General features: G+C 42.2%; 1 protein-coding gene across 3 annotated transcripts in view; it reads right to left on the reverse strand.

Annotated features, from left to right (window-relative positions):
• The window catches only part of DPYSL5 (dihydropyrimidinase like 5), a 1,161,038-nt gene that overhangs the window by 326,146 nt on the left and 818,277 nt on the right, over positions 1-16,615 (reverse strand). For all 3 annotated transcript variants that reach the window (XM_044062869.1, XM_044062871.1, XM_044062870.1), the window contains exon 10: positions 14,150-14,292. In XM_044062869.1, coding sequence (XP_043918804.1) covers positions 14,150-14,292 — 143 coding nt within the window. The remainder of the gene's footprint in view (positions 1-14,149; positions 14,293-16,615) is intronic.

Consider the following 16,615-nt stretch of genomic DNA (forward strand, 5'->3'; position numbering starts at 1 on the left):
AGAGGATGTGGACACTGCTTTTGTGTAGTAAAGGTAAATCGGCAGCTGAATAAGTGAAGGTGATGCAATCAGATAACCATTTAGATAGTGTTGTTTTTGCCACTGGCATACCTTTCCTAGAATCTGAAAAGGAAACAAAAAGTTGTTCTGATTTTCTGAACTCTTTGGTTCTATCCAGGCAAAATATGAGCTGTTTATGAACATCAAGCTTGTGCAGCATATACTGTAAGTTGTTGGTGTGTTTGGGGTAAAACACACTGGTAAATCTATGATTTAGTTAAGGTTAGCTTCAGTACAAACTTTAGGTAAAAATGAAGGATTTGTTCGCAGGGACACTCAGTCAGCATGAAAAACCAAATATGGAGATGTTATGGACAAGGACTGTAGCTCTGATACTCAAAGGGCAGACGTGATGGCTACTAAAAAGATAGTCTTCCTAGACAAAAATTTCAAATCACATGAGGAAGCTGGCTCGAAAGGTGGGAGAATAATGTGTGAAAGCATAACATTTAGGTTCCATGGGGTATAAGGGGATTTCACTGGTGGTTTGAGGTGGAAGGTCCCTTTGAGAAAGGCTTTGGATAGCCTGTGAGACATTATGTTCAATCCTTCAAAGCCAAGGTGAAAATTAGAGATGGTGGCAAGTTGTACCCGAACTGTAGCTGCCGCAGCTCCTTTGTTGAAAAGCGTAGTCAAAAATTCTAATATAGAGGAAATGGGGGCTTGGTAGGGATCAATGTTATTCTGAGAAGCCCATATAGAAAATCTCTTCCATTTGCTAAAATACAAATTCCTAGTAGAGTATTTATGGGAAGATATTAAAATATGCTGCATTTCATTTGAGAGATTATGGAACCTGGCTATGTTGGGAATTGGAGCAGCCAAGCTGTCAATTTTATGGACTGAAGGGCGGGATGAAGAGCCCCTGACAAATGCTTCAGAAGGTCTGGAACTGGATCCAGAATCCAAGGCTCTTCCAACAGATGAAGGTGAAGGAAGGGGAACCAAATCTGACGAGGCCAGTGAGGGGCTTTTAGAATGATGGTCCTTCACAGGGCTTTTGCTTTCTGTAGTATTTTGGGTATCAAGGGAATTGGTGGGAATGCATAGAGGAGACTCGGAGGCTAATCGTGTACAAGTGCGGCCCTTGGGGAATCTCCCGGAGGAGGAATCAGGGCAAAGTAGCTTCTGCATTTTGTGTTCATGCGGGAAGCAAAAAGATCGCAGCAAGGCGGAATATTCTCTCCACTATCTCTTTTTTGAGGGACCACTCTTGAGGCAACAAAATTGCCCTGCTCAGTTTGTCTGCAATCATGTTGGATTTCCCTGGGATGTGCATTGCTATCAGAAAGCGCTGGGTGGATGTAGTCCACTGCCATACTCTTACGGCCTCTCAACAAAGGGGATAGGACCTGGATCCTGCTTGTTTGTTCAAGTACCAGACCACTGACATGTTGTCAGTTTGAATCGCAATTGTCTCCAGAGGGAGAGAGTCCTGAAAGTACTGCAACACCAAAAGTACTACTCATCTCCAGGACATTGATTTGCAGATGTGTCTGTTGTTCAGTCCATGTGCCTTGGCTGCTCTCCCCTGAAAATGCCCTCCCCACCTTATCAGGGAAGTGTCCATGGTTACTGTGGCCGATGGTGAGGGTAGGATAAAAGGACGACCTATCATTACTTGAAGAGAGGTCAACCACCACCAAAGATCCTTTTTGCATGTGTTTGTTACCATAATGAGATGAGACACTGGGAGCTCTTGATAAGACCACTGAGTGAACAGCAGCCATTGTAGAATCCGCATGTGTATGCGACCCAACGGTATCGCTATTATTGCAGCTGCCATCATGCCTAACAACTTTAGCACTTCTGATGTTGAAGCCTTGTCTCTGGATATGATGTTCTGGACTTGATGACGAAGTAGTAAAATTCTTTCTGCTGGAAGTTTTAAAGTGTTGGTGGTGGTGTCCAATTCTACTTGGATAAAAATGATATGTTGCGATGGTGACAAGGCAGATTTTTCTGAATTTATGGTAATGCCCAGTTGATTGGAAAGAGTAAGAGTGGTATCCCTGGCTTCTATTAGCTGATGCCTGGTGGTGGTGGTGAGGAGCTAATCATCTAAGTACAGAAACACCTGGAATCCTAAACGCCTCAGGTAAGCCGTGACCACTGCCATACGTTTGGTGAACACTATGGGGGCTGTAGTAAGACCAAAGGGCAGGGCTTAAAACTGGCAATGATTGGCTCCCAGCCAAAAGTGCAGATGATCCCTGGATGGTCTGGCCATTTTTATATGGTAGTACGCATCCTGTAGATCTATCGAGCATATCCAATTGTCTTTCCCTAAGAAGGGAAGTATCGACTGAAGCGTGGCCATCTGGAACTTCTCTTTCTTGACAGATCTGTTTAGTCTGCTGAGGTCCAAAATAGGTCTCCAGTCCTCTGTCTTTTTTGGAACTAAAAAGAATCTTGAGTAAGTTCTGGATCCTGTCTGGTCTGCTGGGAAGGGTTGGATGACTCTTTTTCTTAGCAACATTTGGATCTCTACTGTTGCTTGTTCCCTGTAACTGGGTGGAACGTCCGGGATTTTTGTTGTCAATAGAGGGGGAATGGTGAAAGTAATGAAATATCCTCTGGAAACTATACTTTGTACCCAGTTGTCGTTTGTTATTTTGAGCCAGGCATCTGGATACAGATAAGCAACCCCCGACTGCCTCCAGAGCAGGACAGTCAGGCCTCCTTTCAGGAGCGCTGGTAGTGCTTCCCACAGAACTGGGCTCTGTCGCCCTAGTTTTGCGGACCCCCTCTGCTGTGAGGATGGCGTCTTCCATTATTGACCTCTTCTCTGCCCCTGGAGGGGGGTTCACCATGTGTCCAGAAAGGCTCCTTGGGCTTTTCAGAACCACATCTTTCCTCCCTTTTGACCCTTGGGGTAGGGTCTAGTAGGGGTGAAAAACAGACTCCGAAGGCAGAGTCTCTCTTTCCTGCTCACACCTGGTCAAAGTTTCCTTAACTATTATCCTGAAAAGGGATGAGCCATCAAAAGGGGTGTTGACAAAGAATGACCTAAAGGGCTCCACGAAGGAACACAAGTGCATCCAGGCATGCCTCCTAAGAACAATTCCTGTACCCGATGCCCTACTCGTTCCATCAGCTGCATATGAGATGAGACACATGGACGAGTTCACTATGGAATTGAGGGTAGCAAGCTGGGAGGCAACTTTGTCTGAAGCTCCTGCAACTAACATACCCTGAAGAGTATCTTCAAGTACTTTTAGGAGGTCTCTTTGCAGTCTTGTAAAATGTGTGAGATAGTTCAATGAACGCATGGCAAAAGTCGCTGTACTGTACATGCGCTTCTTGTATATATCCATGATCCTAGAGTTCCTGTTAGGAGGATGGATAGAGGAAGAAGTTTCTGACATCTCCTTTTTGGCGGCTGCCACCACCACCATGGCACCAACTGGCACTCCCTTAGTGAGAAAGGACTTATCCTGAGGGGCAGAAATACATTTATTGGGCCTCCAAGGGACAGGTTCCATGGTGTCCAGAGACTCCCATGCCCTTCGTGAGACCAGCTCCATGAGCTCATCGTAGGGTGGAGACACCCAAGAGGTGGAGTGTTGAGACCCAAAAGCCTTCAGGAGAACTGACTCATCTTCAGTAGGGTTGGTGGACTTCCAGCCACCACACTGCTTAAGGATTTCTAATATCTCTGCAAATGAGATATCTTCAGAGGGGGACCGTGGGGACCCTTCTGATTCATCTAAGTCGGTATCAGACGTGAGAGACTCCTGCGGGGAGTCTAGGTGCTTCCTCTTGCAAATTTTATTCCTGGAAATCTCATCAGTGGGAACTTCTGGTGCAGTCTTGGAAGAGCAGGGGCCACCCAGTGGGGCCTCCTGAGGCTCAAGGTCTCTACACTTTAAAGGGATCTGTGAGACAGAAGTGGACACAGGCACTTTTGGGGAGGAGGTAGTTGGACCTGAAATTGTAGATGTCCTGGGGGATATCACTCTCCTCATGGCTTCAAAGGCACCTCTGCTCCAATGAGAAGGGACTGCTTGATCCAAAGAAACAACTGATCCCCTCGGCACTGGAACAGTGGGCTCCGAACCAGAGGTAGGACCCAAACTCATCAGAGCCGAGGCCCCGAGAGGCAAAGTCAGAACTGACAGGTCATTCCGACTATCCTCCCCAGACCAGACCATTGAGTGTTGGCTCCTAGACTCCTTGATGGGTGCTGAGGAAGTCCGAGTAAATGGAACCGATGGCACTGGAGCAGGCATCAGCTCCGAAGGCTCAACGATCATCAGGTCCAACTCCTCCAGCTCTGAAGGACCAGTATGGCTCGGAGGAGGAAAAAAAGTCGATGGCATAACAGTCTTCGGTTCCAAAACCACTTGGGTCAGAGCTGATAAAAATTTAGCAAACGCCAGTGGCTGTTGCAATTTCTGCACCACACGATCCACATCCAAATCGATAGGCTAATCAAGGACTGAAATGAATGTATGGAGGGTGCTACCAACTGGAGAATGGGAGACTTTAATACTTCAGTGACTGGTTCCAGGACTGGGAACCGGCTCTGAAAAGATAGGACTCTTGGCTTCAAAGGCTGTGGAGCTGACATCAACGTTTTTTAGATTTTGTCACATCAGCAGAAAAAGCCTTAGAAGACTTTGAAGACTTGGGAGACTGGCTAGATTTATCATGGTCACTCAAAGCTTCCTGAAAGGAAGATTTTTAAGTCTTCTATCAATGACTTTTCTTTTTCTCTCATGTAAAACTCTGCTAAAAAAAGATTGTCAACTGGAGCAGCTATCTTGCAAGTGCAAAGCTCCGAGACAGTAAACACAATTTACGTGACTATCTGTCACTGACATCTTTTGTCCACACTTTGGACATTTTTTAAAAGCCCGAATTGGGATGTTGTCTTTATCTTGGTCAGCCATGACACTATCTACTATACCAAAAATACTTGAGTTATGTAACAAGAAAGTACACAGACACAAACTTTACAGTTTTAGCGTATATTATAATATAGATTGTAAATAGCCCCTAAAGGAACAAATGGGCTGTATAAATGTATAAACACACACACACACACACACCAAATTTAACTATCTATAAATGCTTGTAAAACACTATACTAAATATCTATACAAGGCAAATCAAGAAGGGAAGGGATACTAAGGTCTATCAAACTTTAAAGCTATAAAAGATCTAAGTTATAACTAGCAATGGCTGTCAATAACTATTAATATAAGAGACAAAATTTAGAAAGTTTTAAATTGAAAAAGCGATACTGGCCCCAGCTGTGCTTGGAAACCTCCGATCTGTTGCAGTGGCAAACTAGATCTAGGGTAACTCAAGGTGCATCATGGGATAGGGACTTGGCCTTGAGCTGTCTGAAGACCTCGAGCTTTGTAGTAAGCCAACTCGGAGCCGAGGATCAGCTCCGAACCATTAAGAATGAACGGCGAGATAGAACAACTTCACATCATGCATTTCCACAGCTAGTGGCATTTGGACTTACTGGCCTGAATACAACCATAAAGACTTAAAAAGTAGTCATGGATATTCAGAAGCCATGTAGCTGAAACACTATGTCCTTAAGGGGTCATCCCATGGGCCTCCATTACAGGAGGTTTAAGGTATCATACAGTGAAAACTGTAACTTGGCTGGGTGTTTCTTGCAGTTTTTACACACACACACACACACACACACACACACACACATATATATATATATATATATATATATATATATATATATATGTATGTATATGGTTTACTATCATAATAACAACGTGCCATTGCACGGCTATGAAGTATTCGAACAACAGATGTTTGAATACTTCATAGTTTGGCAGGTTATGTGAGCGAACGTTAGCATTGCGAATGGACTGTGCATTCGCAATTATAACGTTCGCTCATGTGAGGGGATCGCGGTACAGTGCGGTTAGGGAAATACATCCCTTTCCTCACTGTAGTGCGATCTTGGAGTTGGAATATTAAGTTGGGGGTGGTGTGGGGGGTGCAGGGGGGCTTGCCCCCCTGCATAACTGTGAGTTTAGACTAGTTAGGTAGGGAGTTACGGGACGGGTGGGAGTGCTGTTGATTGTCGGAAATGTCACGAGCGACATATTCGACAATTCACAACTGTTTTCGACATTAGGGACATACGGAAATGTTCATTTCCGATGTTAAAATTCGAACATTAATACACTTTTTATTTTACATTTCGATTTTTTGATAGTAAACCTGTATATATATATATGGATCTACCTGAGTAGATCGACATGTTAAAAGACCGAAAACGACTTCACCGACGCCAGAAGATCGACAAGGCAGAAGACCGACGGAGGAAGACACCGACGCTGAGAACACTGCGATGGGGAAAGGATGTGTAAGTATGCGGTAGTGACGGACGTTAGGGTGCGAGTAAGGTAAGTGTGCGATGTTGGTGGTGTGTAGGGATAGGGGTGGGATAAGTGAGTTAGGGTTAGGGCGCAGGTTGGGTAAGGGTGCGAGTAAGGTAAGTGTGCGATGTTGGCAGTGTGTAGGGGTATGGGTGGGATAAGTGAGTTAGGGTTAGGGCGCGGGTTGGGTAAGGGTGCGAGTAAGGTAAGTGTGCGATGTTGGCGGTGTGTAGGGGTAGGGGTGGGATAAGTGAGTTAGGGTTAGGGCGCGGGTTGGGTGAGTGTGCGATAGTGACGAACCTTAGGGTAAGGGTTTGGGTTAGGGTTGTAGATAGTTGTGTATGTATGGGTTAGTGTTGGTTTGTAAGGATTTTGGTGTGCTTGTGTTGTGTGTGTGGGTTTTGGATAGGGGATTTGTTTTGTTTGTTGGTATGTGTCGAGTGTATGAGGTGTCGTGTTTGTGAATTGTCGTGTTTGTGAACTGTTGATCTTCTGGCGTCGGTGAAGTCGTTTTCGGTCTTTTAACATGTCGATCTAGTAAGGTAGATCCATATATATATATATATATATATATATATATATATATATATATATATATATATATATATATATATATCTCAAGTAGCCCATACATTGACCACTGAAATGTTGACCACAAAAGGTCGACAAAACAAACTTCTTCACATTACCACACATGCACAAAGAAAGAACCTCAGTGCATGCAATTTTCACAAAAAAAAACCCCAACAAAACACATTTTTGCAGGGAGGAAAGCCCCTCTGCAATCACCACATCCCCTGCTAATTATATATACTAACTTAGCAATTGCTCAATCTTTGTTGGGAAACGGAATATTCCCCCACACAGTGACTGTCGATCTCACACACCTGTTGACCATCTGCACACATACACACACACACACACATATATATATATATATATATATATATATATATATATATGTGTGTGTGTGTGTGTGTGTGTAGGCATATACATCATTTCATTTAGACAGGGTATAGGATACTGATCACAAAATGGGATATAAACTATGAGATACACATGTCATTAAATGATACAGATTCCATACCATGCCCCAGGATTCCCACTCCTCATTTCTTGATACACTGGAAAATATTAGGGTACAACCTAACACCCTAATAATGGGCGATTTCAACTACCCCACCATTAACTGGGAAAACTACTCTTGTATCAACTCTTTTGCTCAACGTTTTCTGGAATTCATAAATTCCAACACCTTGGATCGACTTATCCACACCCCCACCAGGGGCAGCAATATCCTAGACCTGGTCATTACGAACATGGGCAACCAGTGTTCCACACCAGAAGTCAATTCTTCATTGGTCAGATCCGACCACAAGCTAATCACCCTAGACATCCACATCCCGCCCCACCCCCCATCAGGGAAACCACCGTAAAGAATTTCTTCAAAGCGAACTTCACACTTCTTAAGACAGAAGTGGCAAACTTCACGACACCCATGCAGACGGAAAATAGAGGTACGACTGCTGAATCCTACACAAATGCACTTTATAAGCACTTACACAAGTGCATGGATCGTGCAATCCCTAACAGAACCAAGATGCTATCTTCCAAAAAAAGGAAGACAATCAGGTGGTCTCCTGCTATAAACAAACTCTACAACAGAAGAAAGAAACTGTTGCAAAAAAGAGTAAAATCCCATGATTGGAGGAACTCCCTGGACAGCCTCAGTAAGAAGCTGAGATCCCTCATAAAATCCTCCAAAGCTAGTTACGAAAACAAAATTGCCACTGATTCTAAAGACAACCACAAAGCATTCTACAGCTATGTCAAGAACCTCAATGGCAACACTCATATCTGCTCTGAGTTACAGCACAATGGCACTAAATATACAGAACCAACTGATATTGCCAACATCCTGCCAAATAGGCTCAGTGCTAACTTTACCCCCCCCCCCCCCACACCCCTTAAAGGGCCCATCTCTATACTGGAAGAATGCAAAGTTCCTGTAATCACGACTGCACAGGTAAAAAACACACTCTCCAAAGCCAAGAACACAGCATCCATGGGACCTGACAACATCCTAGGCTGCGTTCTACACGAACTACAGAATGAACTGGCACCTCACCTAAGTACCATGTTCAATCATAGCCTCACCTCAGGCTTTGTGCCCACTGAATGATGCACAGCGATTGTTATCCCACACTACAAAGGGGGAGCCACTATGGACCCTGGGAACTTCCACCCCATTAGCCTGATGAGCCTGGTCTGCAATCATAGAACTTATAAACAATGACATTGGTAATCTCCAAACTCTGGACTCCACCCAGTTCGGGTTTGTAAAAGGCAGATCATGTCTCCTAAACCTGACAGACTTCTTTGAAGCAGTCACCAAAGCCATAGATGAGGGTAAGGTGGTTCACACAGCCTATCTAGATCTTGCCAAGGCTTTTGACACCATCCTCCACTCTGGAATTATAGATAAACACACTAAACTAGGTATAAATCCCTATGTCACAAGATGGGTTGCCAACTGGCTCACTGACAGAACCCACACTGTGAAAGTAGCAGACTCCAAATCTGACTTCAGACCAGTGACAAAGTACAGTTGTGTACACTTACCATAAATTTAGATGTTCAAGTGTATTCACTGTTGCAGTCATTACATTTGGGTAATCTGCTGGCAGGTTGCCCTCTTTCGGCCTGATTAACAAAGTCTTGGGTCCTGCGTCGGTTGCTGTCCCTTCTTCCATGACGTTAGGACGTCAGGTCGTCAGGGGTATAAAACATTGCAGCCGATGCCATTACATCAGTTTTTCTTGCCCCAGATGTCAGGTGCCCCCCAAATGGGGAGCAAAATACAAGAAACACAAAAATATACCTCCAAACAAAATAAAATACACCAAAAAGGCTTTTAAGCATAGTAAAAGAAAGAAGAGGTATAGTAAAAGAAAAACAGGGGGCTGGAGGGAGGGTAACCAGGACTGCAACAGTGAATACACTCGAACATTTACATTTATGGTAACTGTACACAACTGTACTATGTTCATCGTGTTTCACTGTTGCAGTCATTACATTTGGGTAAATTCCCAAAGCTAAGGTTGGGAGGATGGATTTATATAGCATTAGGAACAGTTATAAGGCCCTGCAAAACAGCAGTGGCAAAGCCAGCTCTGGATTTAGAGAAGATTGGTAAGTGATAATGCTTGGTGAAAGTATGAACTGAACTCCAGGTAGCAGCTTCTAGAATATCCCTGGTAGGAACACCTCTGAGAAAGGCTGCTGAAGTAGATGCAGCCCTGGTGAAATGAGATCTGATCCCCTGGGGATAGGTTTTCCATGGTGCTTATAACAGAAATGAATACAATGGCTTATCCATTTAGAAATAGTCTGCTTTGAAATAGCCTTCCCCTCTGCCCCTGCAGCAAATGCTACCAGCAGTTCAGATTTTCTTTGAGATTTAGTCCTGTCCAAGTAGAATCGTAGTTGTCTGTGTACATCCAATGAATGCAGAATCTGCTCTCCCTTGTTCTGCGGATTGGGAAAGAAAGTTGGCAAATGAATGGACTGATTAAGAGCCACACTGGATACCACCTTGGGCATGAATGATGGATTGGTCCTGAGTGACACCCTGTCCGCATGAAAGATGATGAAAGGCTCCACTGCCATAAGGACCTGCAATTCAGATATCCTTCTAGCTGAAGTGATTGCTAAAAGGAAGATTGTTTTTCAGGAAAGAAATTTTAAGTCTGCAGTTGCAGCTGGCTTGAAAGGCGGTAGAGTGAGTTTCGCCAATACAAAGTTAAAGTCCCAGGCAGGTGTTGGAGCTCTCCTGGGTGATCTCAAGTTTTTGGCCCATCTGAGATACTGCTTTAGAAGAGGATGAGAGAAGGGGGTTCTCTGTTATAATGAGCTGAAATGGCTGAGGCATGGATTTTTATGGAAGAAAAAGACAGGCCCCTGTGAAGCATCTCAGTTAAGTATTGCAAAATCTGAGGTAAATTGGGCACTGCTGTGCTCATCCCTTGAGACTGATTCCAGGCACAGAATCTTTTCCATTTGTCGGCATAAGATTTTCTAGTACTAGGTCTTCTCTCCTCCAAAATGACATCCATGACAGGTTTCCTGAGGGATGCTAAGGGGGAATTTAAATGATTAGCTAAGCTGCAAGATTCAATGTTTGGAGCTGAGGGTTCATAATTTGGTTATCCTGCTGAGACAGTAAGGAAGGTGTCTGAGGCAGGTGCCATGGAGAACTGTGTGACACACTGCGCAGGAGTAGGTACCAGTGTGTTGGCGAGGCCAGTCCGGAGCAATCAAAATCATTTTTGGTTTGTCCTGTTTGACTTTAATAGAACTTTTGAGAGCAAAGGCAGAGGGGGAATGCATTGACTGACAGGTTTTTCCAGCTGAAGGACAGGGCATCCATTTTCCAGGCTTTTTTGTGATGAGTTCTTGTGCAAAATTTGTCCAACTGGTAGTTCTGGGATGAGGCAAAAAGATCTATGTCTGGGCTCCCCCATTTGTGTGTCAATATGTTGAAAATCTGTGGTTCCAGTTTCCATTTGTGAGGGTCCATGAGATTTCTGCTTAGTTCGTCTGCAAACATTCTGCTTTCCTGGCAGGAAGTGAGCTTGTAGTTGTACTTGGTAGCTCAAGGCCGTGTTCCACAATGCCATGGCTAGTCTTCAGAGGGGGTAGGAATGTGTACCCCCCTGCTTGTTTATGTACCACATAACTGTGGTGCTGTCCGTCTTTATCAGTAATTGTCCTGGATGAAGGTAGTCCTTGAAGGCTGTCAGTGCATTCTGTACAGCTAGCATTTCTTTTTGATTGATATGAAGGTGCATTTGATTTGGGCTCCATTTGCCCTGAATGCACTTCCCGGCCAGATGAGCCGCCCATGCATAGTCTAATGCGTCTGTAGTTAGGGTTTGGGAGGTAGGGGGTGGTGTGAATGGCAGCCCCTTGTTTTGGTGGCAGGTCTCTGCCCACCATAGGAACTCTAGGCAAAGGCAAGGTATGATAGGAATTATTGTTTCCAGGCTGTGACAATGTTGACTCCATAAACGTTTTAAGTACCACTGAAGTTTCCTCATATACAGTCTTGCATATGGAATTAGAAGAATGCAGAAGGCCATGAACCCCAAGGCTTGCAGTATTTGCCTTGCAGGTAGCAGGGTTTTTGTGGCCACCTGTTTGAAGTAAGGCACCAAATGAATTTGCTTTTCTGGCGTAAGGTAAGCCATCTGGGCAGTTGTATTCAAGCTTGCACCCAGGAATGTAATCTTTTGAGAGGGTACCAGTCGAGATTTCTTTTCGTTTATGGTGTACCCTAGACAGGTTAGAACTCTTTTTATAAATGCCAGATGTTTTAGAAGAATGGCCTGGTTTTCTGCCTGAATTAGACAATCGTCCAGGTAAGGATATATTTGAATATTTCTTTGCCTGCAAAATGCAATTACTGGAGCCAGGTACTTTGTGAATACCCTGGGCACAGTAGACAAGCCAAAGGGCAGTGCAGAGAACTAATAATGCATGCAGCCTATTTTGAAGCGCTGGAATCTTCTGCAAGATTCCCTGATTGGGATATGCAGGTAAGCCTCTTTTAAGTCGAGAGATGCCAACCAGGCATCCTTGCCTAGCATAGGAAGTAACTGGTGAAGAGTCAGCATCTTGAATTTTGGAATGTCCAGGAAGGTGTTTAGAGTAGACAGGTCCAGAATTGGATGCCATGATTTGTCTTTTTTGGGTACCAGGAAAAGTCTGGAATAAAAACCTTGTCCTTTTTCCTCTTCTGGTACTAGTTGAATAGCCCCCATGTTTAGGAGGGAAAGTACTTGTTTCTGAGTCTCTGCCTACTGATTTTGGGGCAGGTCTGGCCATCCGTTTGGAGTTGGCAGCATGTGGAAATGAAATCTGTATCCCTGGGACACTATATTTAAAACCCACTTGTCCTAGGTTATAAGTTGCCAGTTTCTAGAATGAAGAGCCAGTTTTCCCCCCAAGGGGTGGCTAAGAGATAAGTGCTTGGTAATTTCAAAGGGAAGTCATTGAGACTGTTTACCATAGGGTGGTGCCTTGTTGTTTCCAGATTTGGAAGTGGAAGCACCCCTTTGCTTATTTTTGAAAGTCCCTTGGGACTGAAACCTGGTGCTTTTGGAATGTCTAGGTTTGGCCATAGTGGCTCTGGAGGGAGCTGGAAATGACCAGTTCTTAGTAGGCCAATGCCTACTAAATCTAGGAGGTTGCACTTATTCAATATCTTTACAAACAAACTATTCACCTCTTGCAGACAGTCTCCTCTTATACAATATGCAGATGACTTTACACTCATCTCAATCTCCAGTGATATCACAGACCTTCTCACCTTTACTCAAAACTCCTTACTATCCACAGAGAAATGGCTATCTGACAAACTGCTTATCCTTAACCCTAAGAAGACCAAGCTCCTGCTCTTTCTCCCCCGCTCTTTTTCCAGTCACAAATCTACATTTACCATAACATCCTCTAACAACACAATCATAAAACCTGAACCACACACTAAACTGTTAGGCGTCATTATAGATGATGAGCTCAAATTTAACTTACACTTACTGGAAGGAATAAAAAAAAATACACCAGAAACTTGGCTTGCTCTATCATAACAAAATATTTCTTACTCCAAATGCTAGACTCTCCCTAGCTCAGTCCTTCCTCCTGCCCACGCTTCTCTACATAGCCCCAATACTAACCAATATACAAGCTACTACCATGAACAAACTGCAACAAACTTACCATAAAATTGCAAGATTCATTACTAACTCCCCATACAACTCCCATCACTACCTTGCCCTGAACTCATTACAATGGTTCAAATTTCCTCAACTACTGCTATTTTCTCAATTTCAAGTTATTCACTCCATTCTATACAGGCCTTTATCCTGTCCAGCTCTCACTACTCTTGTATCTACCTATACCCCTTCTAGATCCCTCCGCACCTCTAACCAACAACTTCTGAATGTAGACCATCTAAAGAAGAACATAGGCAAACTGCAATATAACTGCTCTATAGCCCACACTTGGAACAAACTTTCTCTGAACATCTGCTCCATCATACACCCTGCTCACTTTAAAAAGGAACTCAAACATTATCTTCTCAACACTAAATCATGTCTCTGCTTAGAACCAACCTGATATGTCCCCTTTATACAAATGGTGCTCCTTTCCTCTGAACTCCTGAAAGCACCTATACTTTCCTACAAAGCCTATGCAATGAATTCTGATTCACTTGTATATCTCTTATTTGATCACTTGTATATAACTTGTTTTTGTACATAAAATAACACATTAGGGGGTTCATATACTCATTTGAGAAATCCCTCTTACTGTAATTTGAATATGTTTGAGTCATAATTTGTATTAATATGTTATGGAGTTATAACTGGTTATGGTACTTTCTATGTTTTGTTACCTGTGTTATCCTAATTGTTTTTGTAATTGGAGCTTTTCTCCTCTGGTCTCCACTGAAGTCGGGCTCATGCCCAGCTGGACCAACCCAGTTAAAAAATGTCAAATAAAAAAAAAAAATAAATGTGTTATCACCTACCTACTCACAAAATCCTAGTCTGGTACATAGATTTCTATGCTTGCTGCAAAAAAAAGATATCACGTGGGTGGAAGACTGAGATGTTAATTGAAATACTGATATGAGCTGACTGGAAAGATTATGATTTCTAATTTACTTAGTAGCTTCAGGATCCCACACAACGATGTCTGCATCTGCTCCTGGAATGATTCGCCCTTTCCTGGGATACAAATTGTAAATTTTTGCTGCATTTGAACTGGTTATAGCAACAAAGCGATTTTCATCCATCTTGCCTCCGATCTGACAAAAAATAAATAAATAAATAAGAAAATCAGAAAATAAATGCAGTGACAACACATAACATAACACAGCTCTTAGTCTCATTGTGCTTCTATTGACATTAATATTCTTAGAAATAACAGAAAATGAAATTTTATATGTGGAACAACCAAGACAAATTAGGATTGTAAAAGAAAGGTTGCATTTTCATAGTCAGGTAGTACAACTAGAAGTGTCTAACTTTCAACTTCTTTACTCAGTAATTCAGGACAAAGCCAAAATAATGGATGGGGATCCAAAATTAATAGATGAACAGGTTTTGGACGTTTTTTGAACAATATGAAGACTGAAACTAAAAAAAAAATGACATTACTGACTGATTGTATTTCTCGGAGATTTACCAAAAAAAAAAAAAAAAAACCGCATAAGAGACAAGGTAAAATTGTGAGGTTTAACTTATTTACTATAGAAATGGTGCTACTTAAAAATGAAGTACTGTGGACAAAGGTCTCCCAAGTCTGAAAGCACACACATAGGCCATATAAATATGTGTCCTGTTTAGGATGCCACAGTACTAAAGGAACATAAACAATATCTAGAGCACATCAGGCAACTAAAACAGTGCATAATTTACACAAGACCCTTTGAAGGCAGGGCCGGCCTTTACTATGATAAGGGTTGAGTGGTACTCTCATAATCTAAATTCCCATTCCCCACCCCTTCGTGTGGCTCCCAGTCTTCATGGCCACACTTACAGTCCTTTCTTTATTAGATATCAAAAGTCACTTTAGGTTCGTTCCTCTTAATCCAAAGAAGCAGTCTCAATTTGGAGGTCCCTCTGCACTCCCTTGCTCATCATCATGTAAGAGACAGTAAACCCACCTAACCTTATTTCCACAACTTAAACCTACAGTCTCAGCCTTTCTGTCACTTCCAACAGCTTGTATTCATGAGTGATGCTCACTTGATAAAAATCCCAGATTGACATATAAATCTTCAAAATTATGGAACAGTTTATTACCTTTTATACAAATGCATTCAATTGTTTTCACCATGCCAAGCTTCTGGCAAGGACTGTCACACTTAATTTTTATTTCTGAGGTCTAAAATCACATGAAACGCTGCATTATTTTTGTGTCATTTGTATGGCTCGGCTGTTGGCTTAAGGTAATGAGCTATGACATTCTCCATTCAGATAGCATACTTAATGCCTTATTAAAAAAAAGTAAATAATACACACTTTCAGGTAACATTTACAGTAAAAATAACCTGCAGTTCCAAGTCCAGCTTTCATCACTGCAAGTTTCTATTTAGAAAAATCCTCCATACATGTACAGTCTGCATTTTTTTTTGTTCTAGAGGTGTCAAATAGATTTTTTGTTTCCCTTACTTTGATTTGATTCATTTCATTTAGTTAAAAGTTTAAAGTACTGTCAAAATGAATGAAAAAAGTTTGCCGTTGAGATTTGAGAATCAACATGTTTGGAATTATTTTGCAGTTTAATTAAAGAGAGACCACCAAATTTCCATGCCAATTTTTCTAAACACTGGCCCACCAGACATAATGAATAAAAGTAAAAAAGAAATGGCAGACACACAGCATACGATTCTGTGGCATGAGACAAAAAGCTGCATGGCTGTCCCAAGTACTAAAGACTTTATGAATGTACATTTTAAGAAGACCAGACACCAGACTCATTTCAAAAACACGTGAGCATAAGGTGCAGTCAGTTTAATGGAATGAATGGTACACAGAGCTACTTACTAAATTTAAATACACATTGAGCTCTAAATGTCTTTTCCTTTTTTCTAATTATCATTTTATTGAAATAATTTTAAAATGCAAAGTGATCACACAGAAAACATGAATAAAGTAAGGAACTCACAGTAAGAAAATATGTATAATATTTAAAGAAAAATTTGTGAAGTACTTGTCTGCATCAGGTGTTGCTTTACTTATCAGAAAAAAACACTGTTGGTGTTGAAACAGATTTAAGACATAATAGATCTTCACACAAGTAATAACTGTGTTGTACTATATCTATATATTGTAACACAGATACCATTTGTAAGATGAAAGATCTTATTACAAGCAATGAATGAATCAGGAATTTTTACAGAATCTGATCAAGTCACTGTATGGTCTTTTAAGATGCATTCATTCATATCAGAATTGGAGAATTCAGCTGTAAACATCTTGTAAGCAGCATTACTGTTGTGCATGTATGTACAGACCCAGGCAACTCTCTGACACAGTGTGGTGGACAAGAGAGTTAGCAAGCAACTCTTACGTATTGTGTCTCAGCAACCTGATGTGGCATGCTCTCACCTCTAGACAACCTGT

This window comes from Protopterus annectens, chromosome 2.part1 (genome assembly GCF_019279795.1).
Source record: "Protopterus annectens isolate FY-2018-M chromosome 2.part1, PAN1.0, whole genome shotgun sequence".
NCBI lineage: Eukaryota > Metazoa > Chordata > Ceratodontiformes > Protopteridae > Protopterus > Protopterus annectens.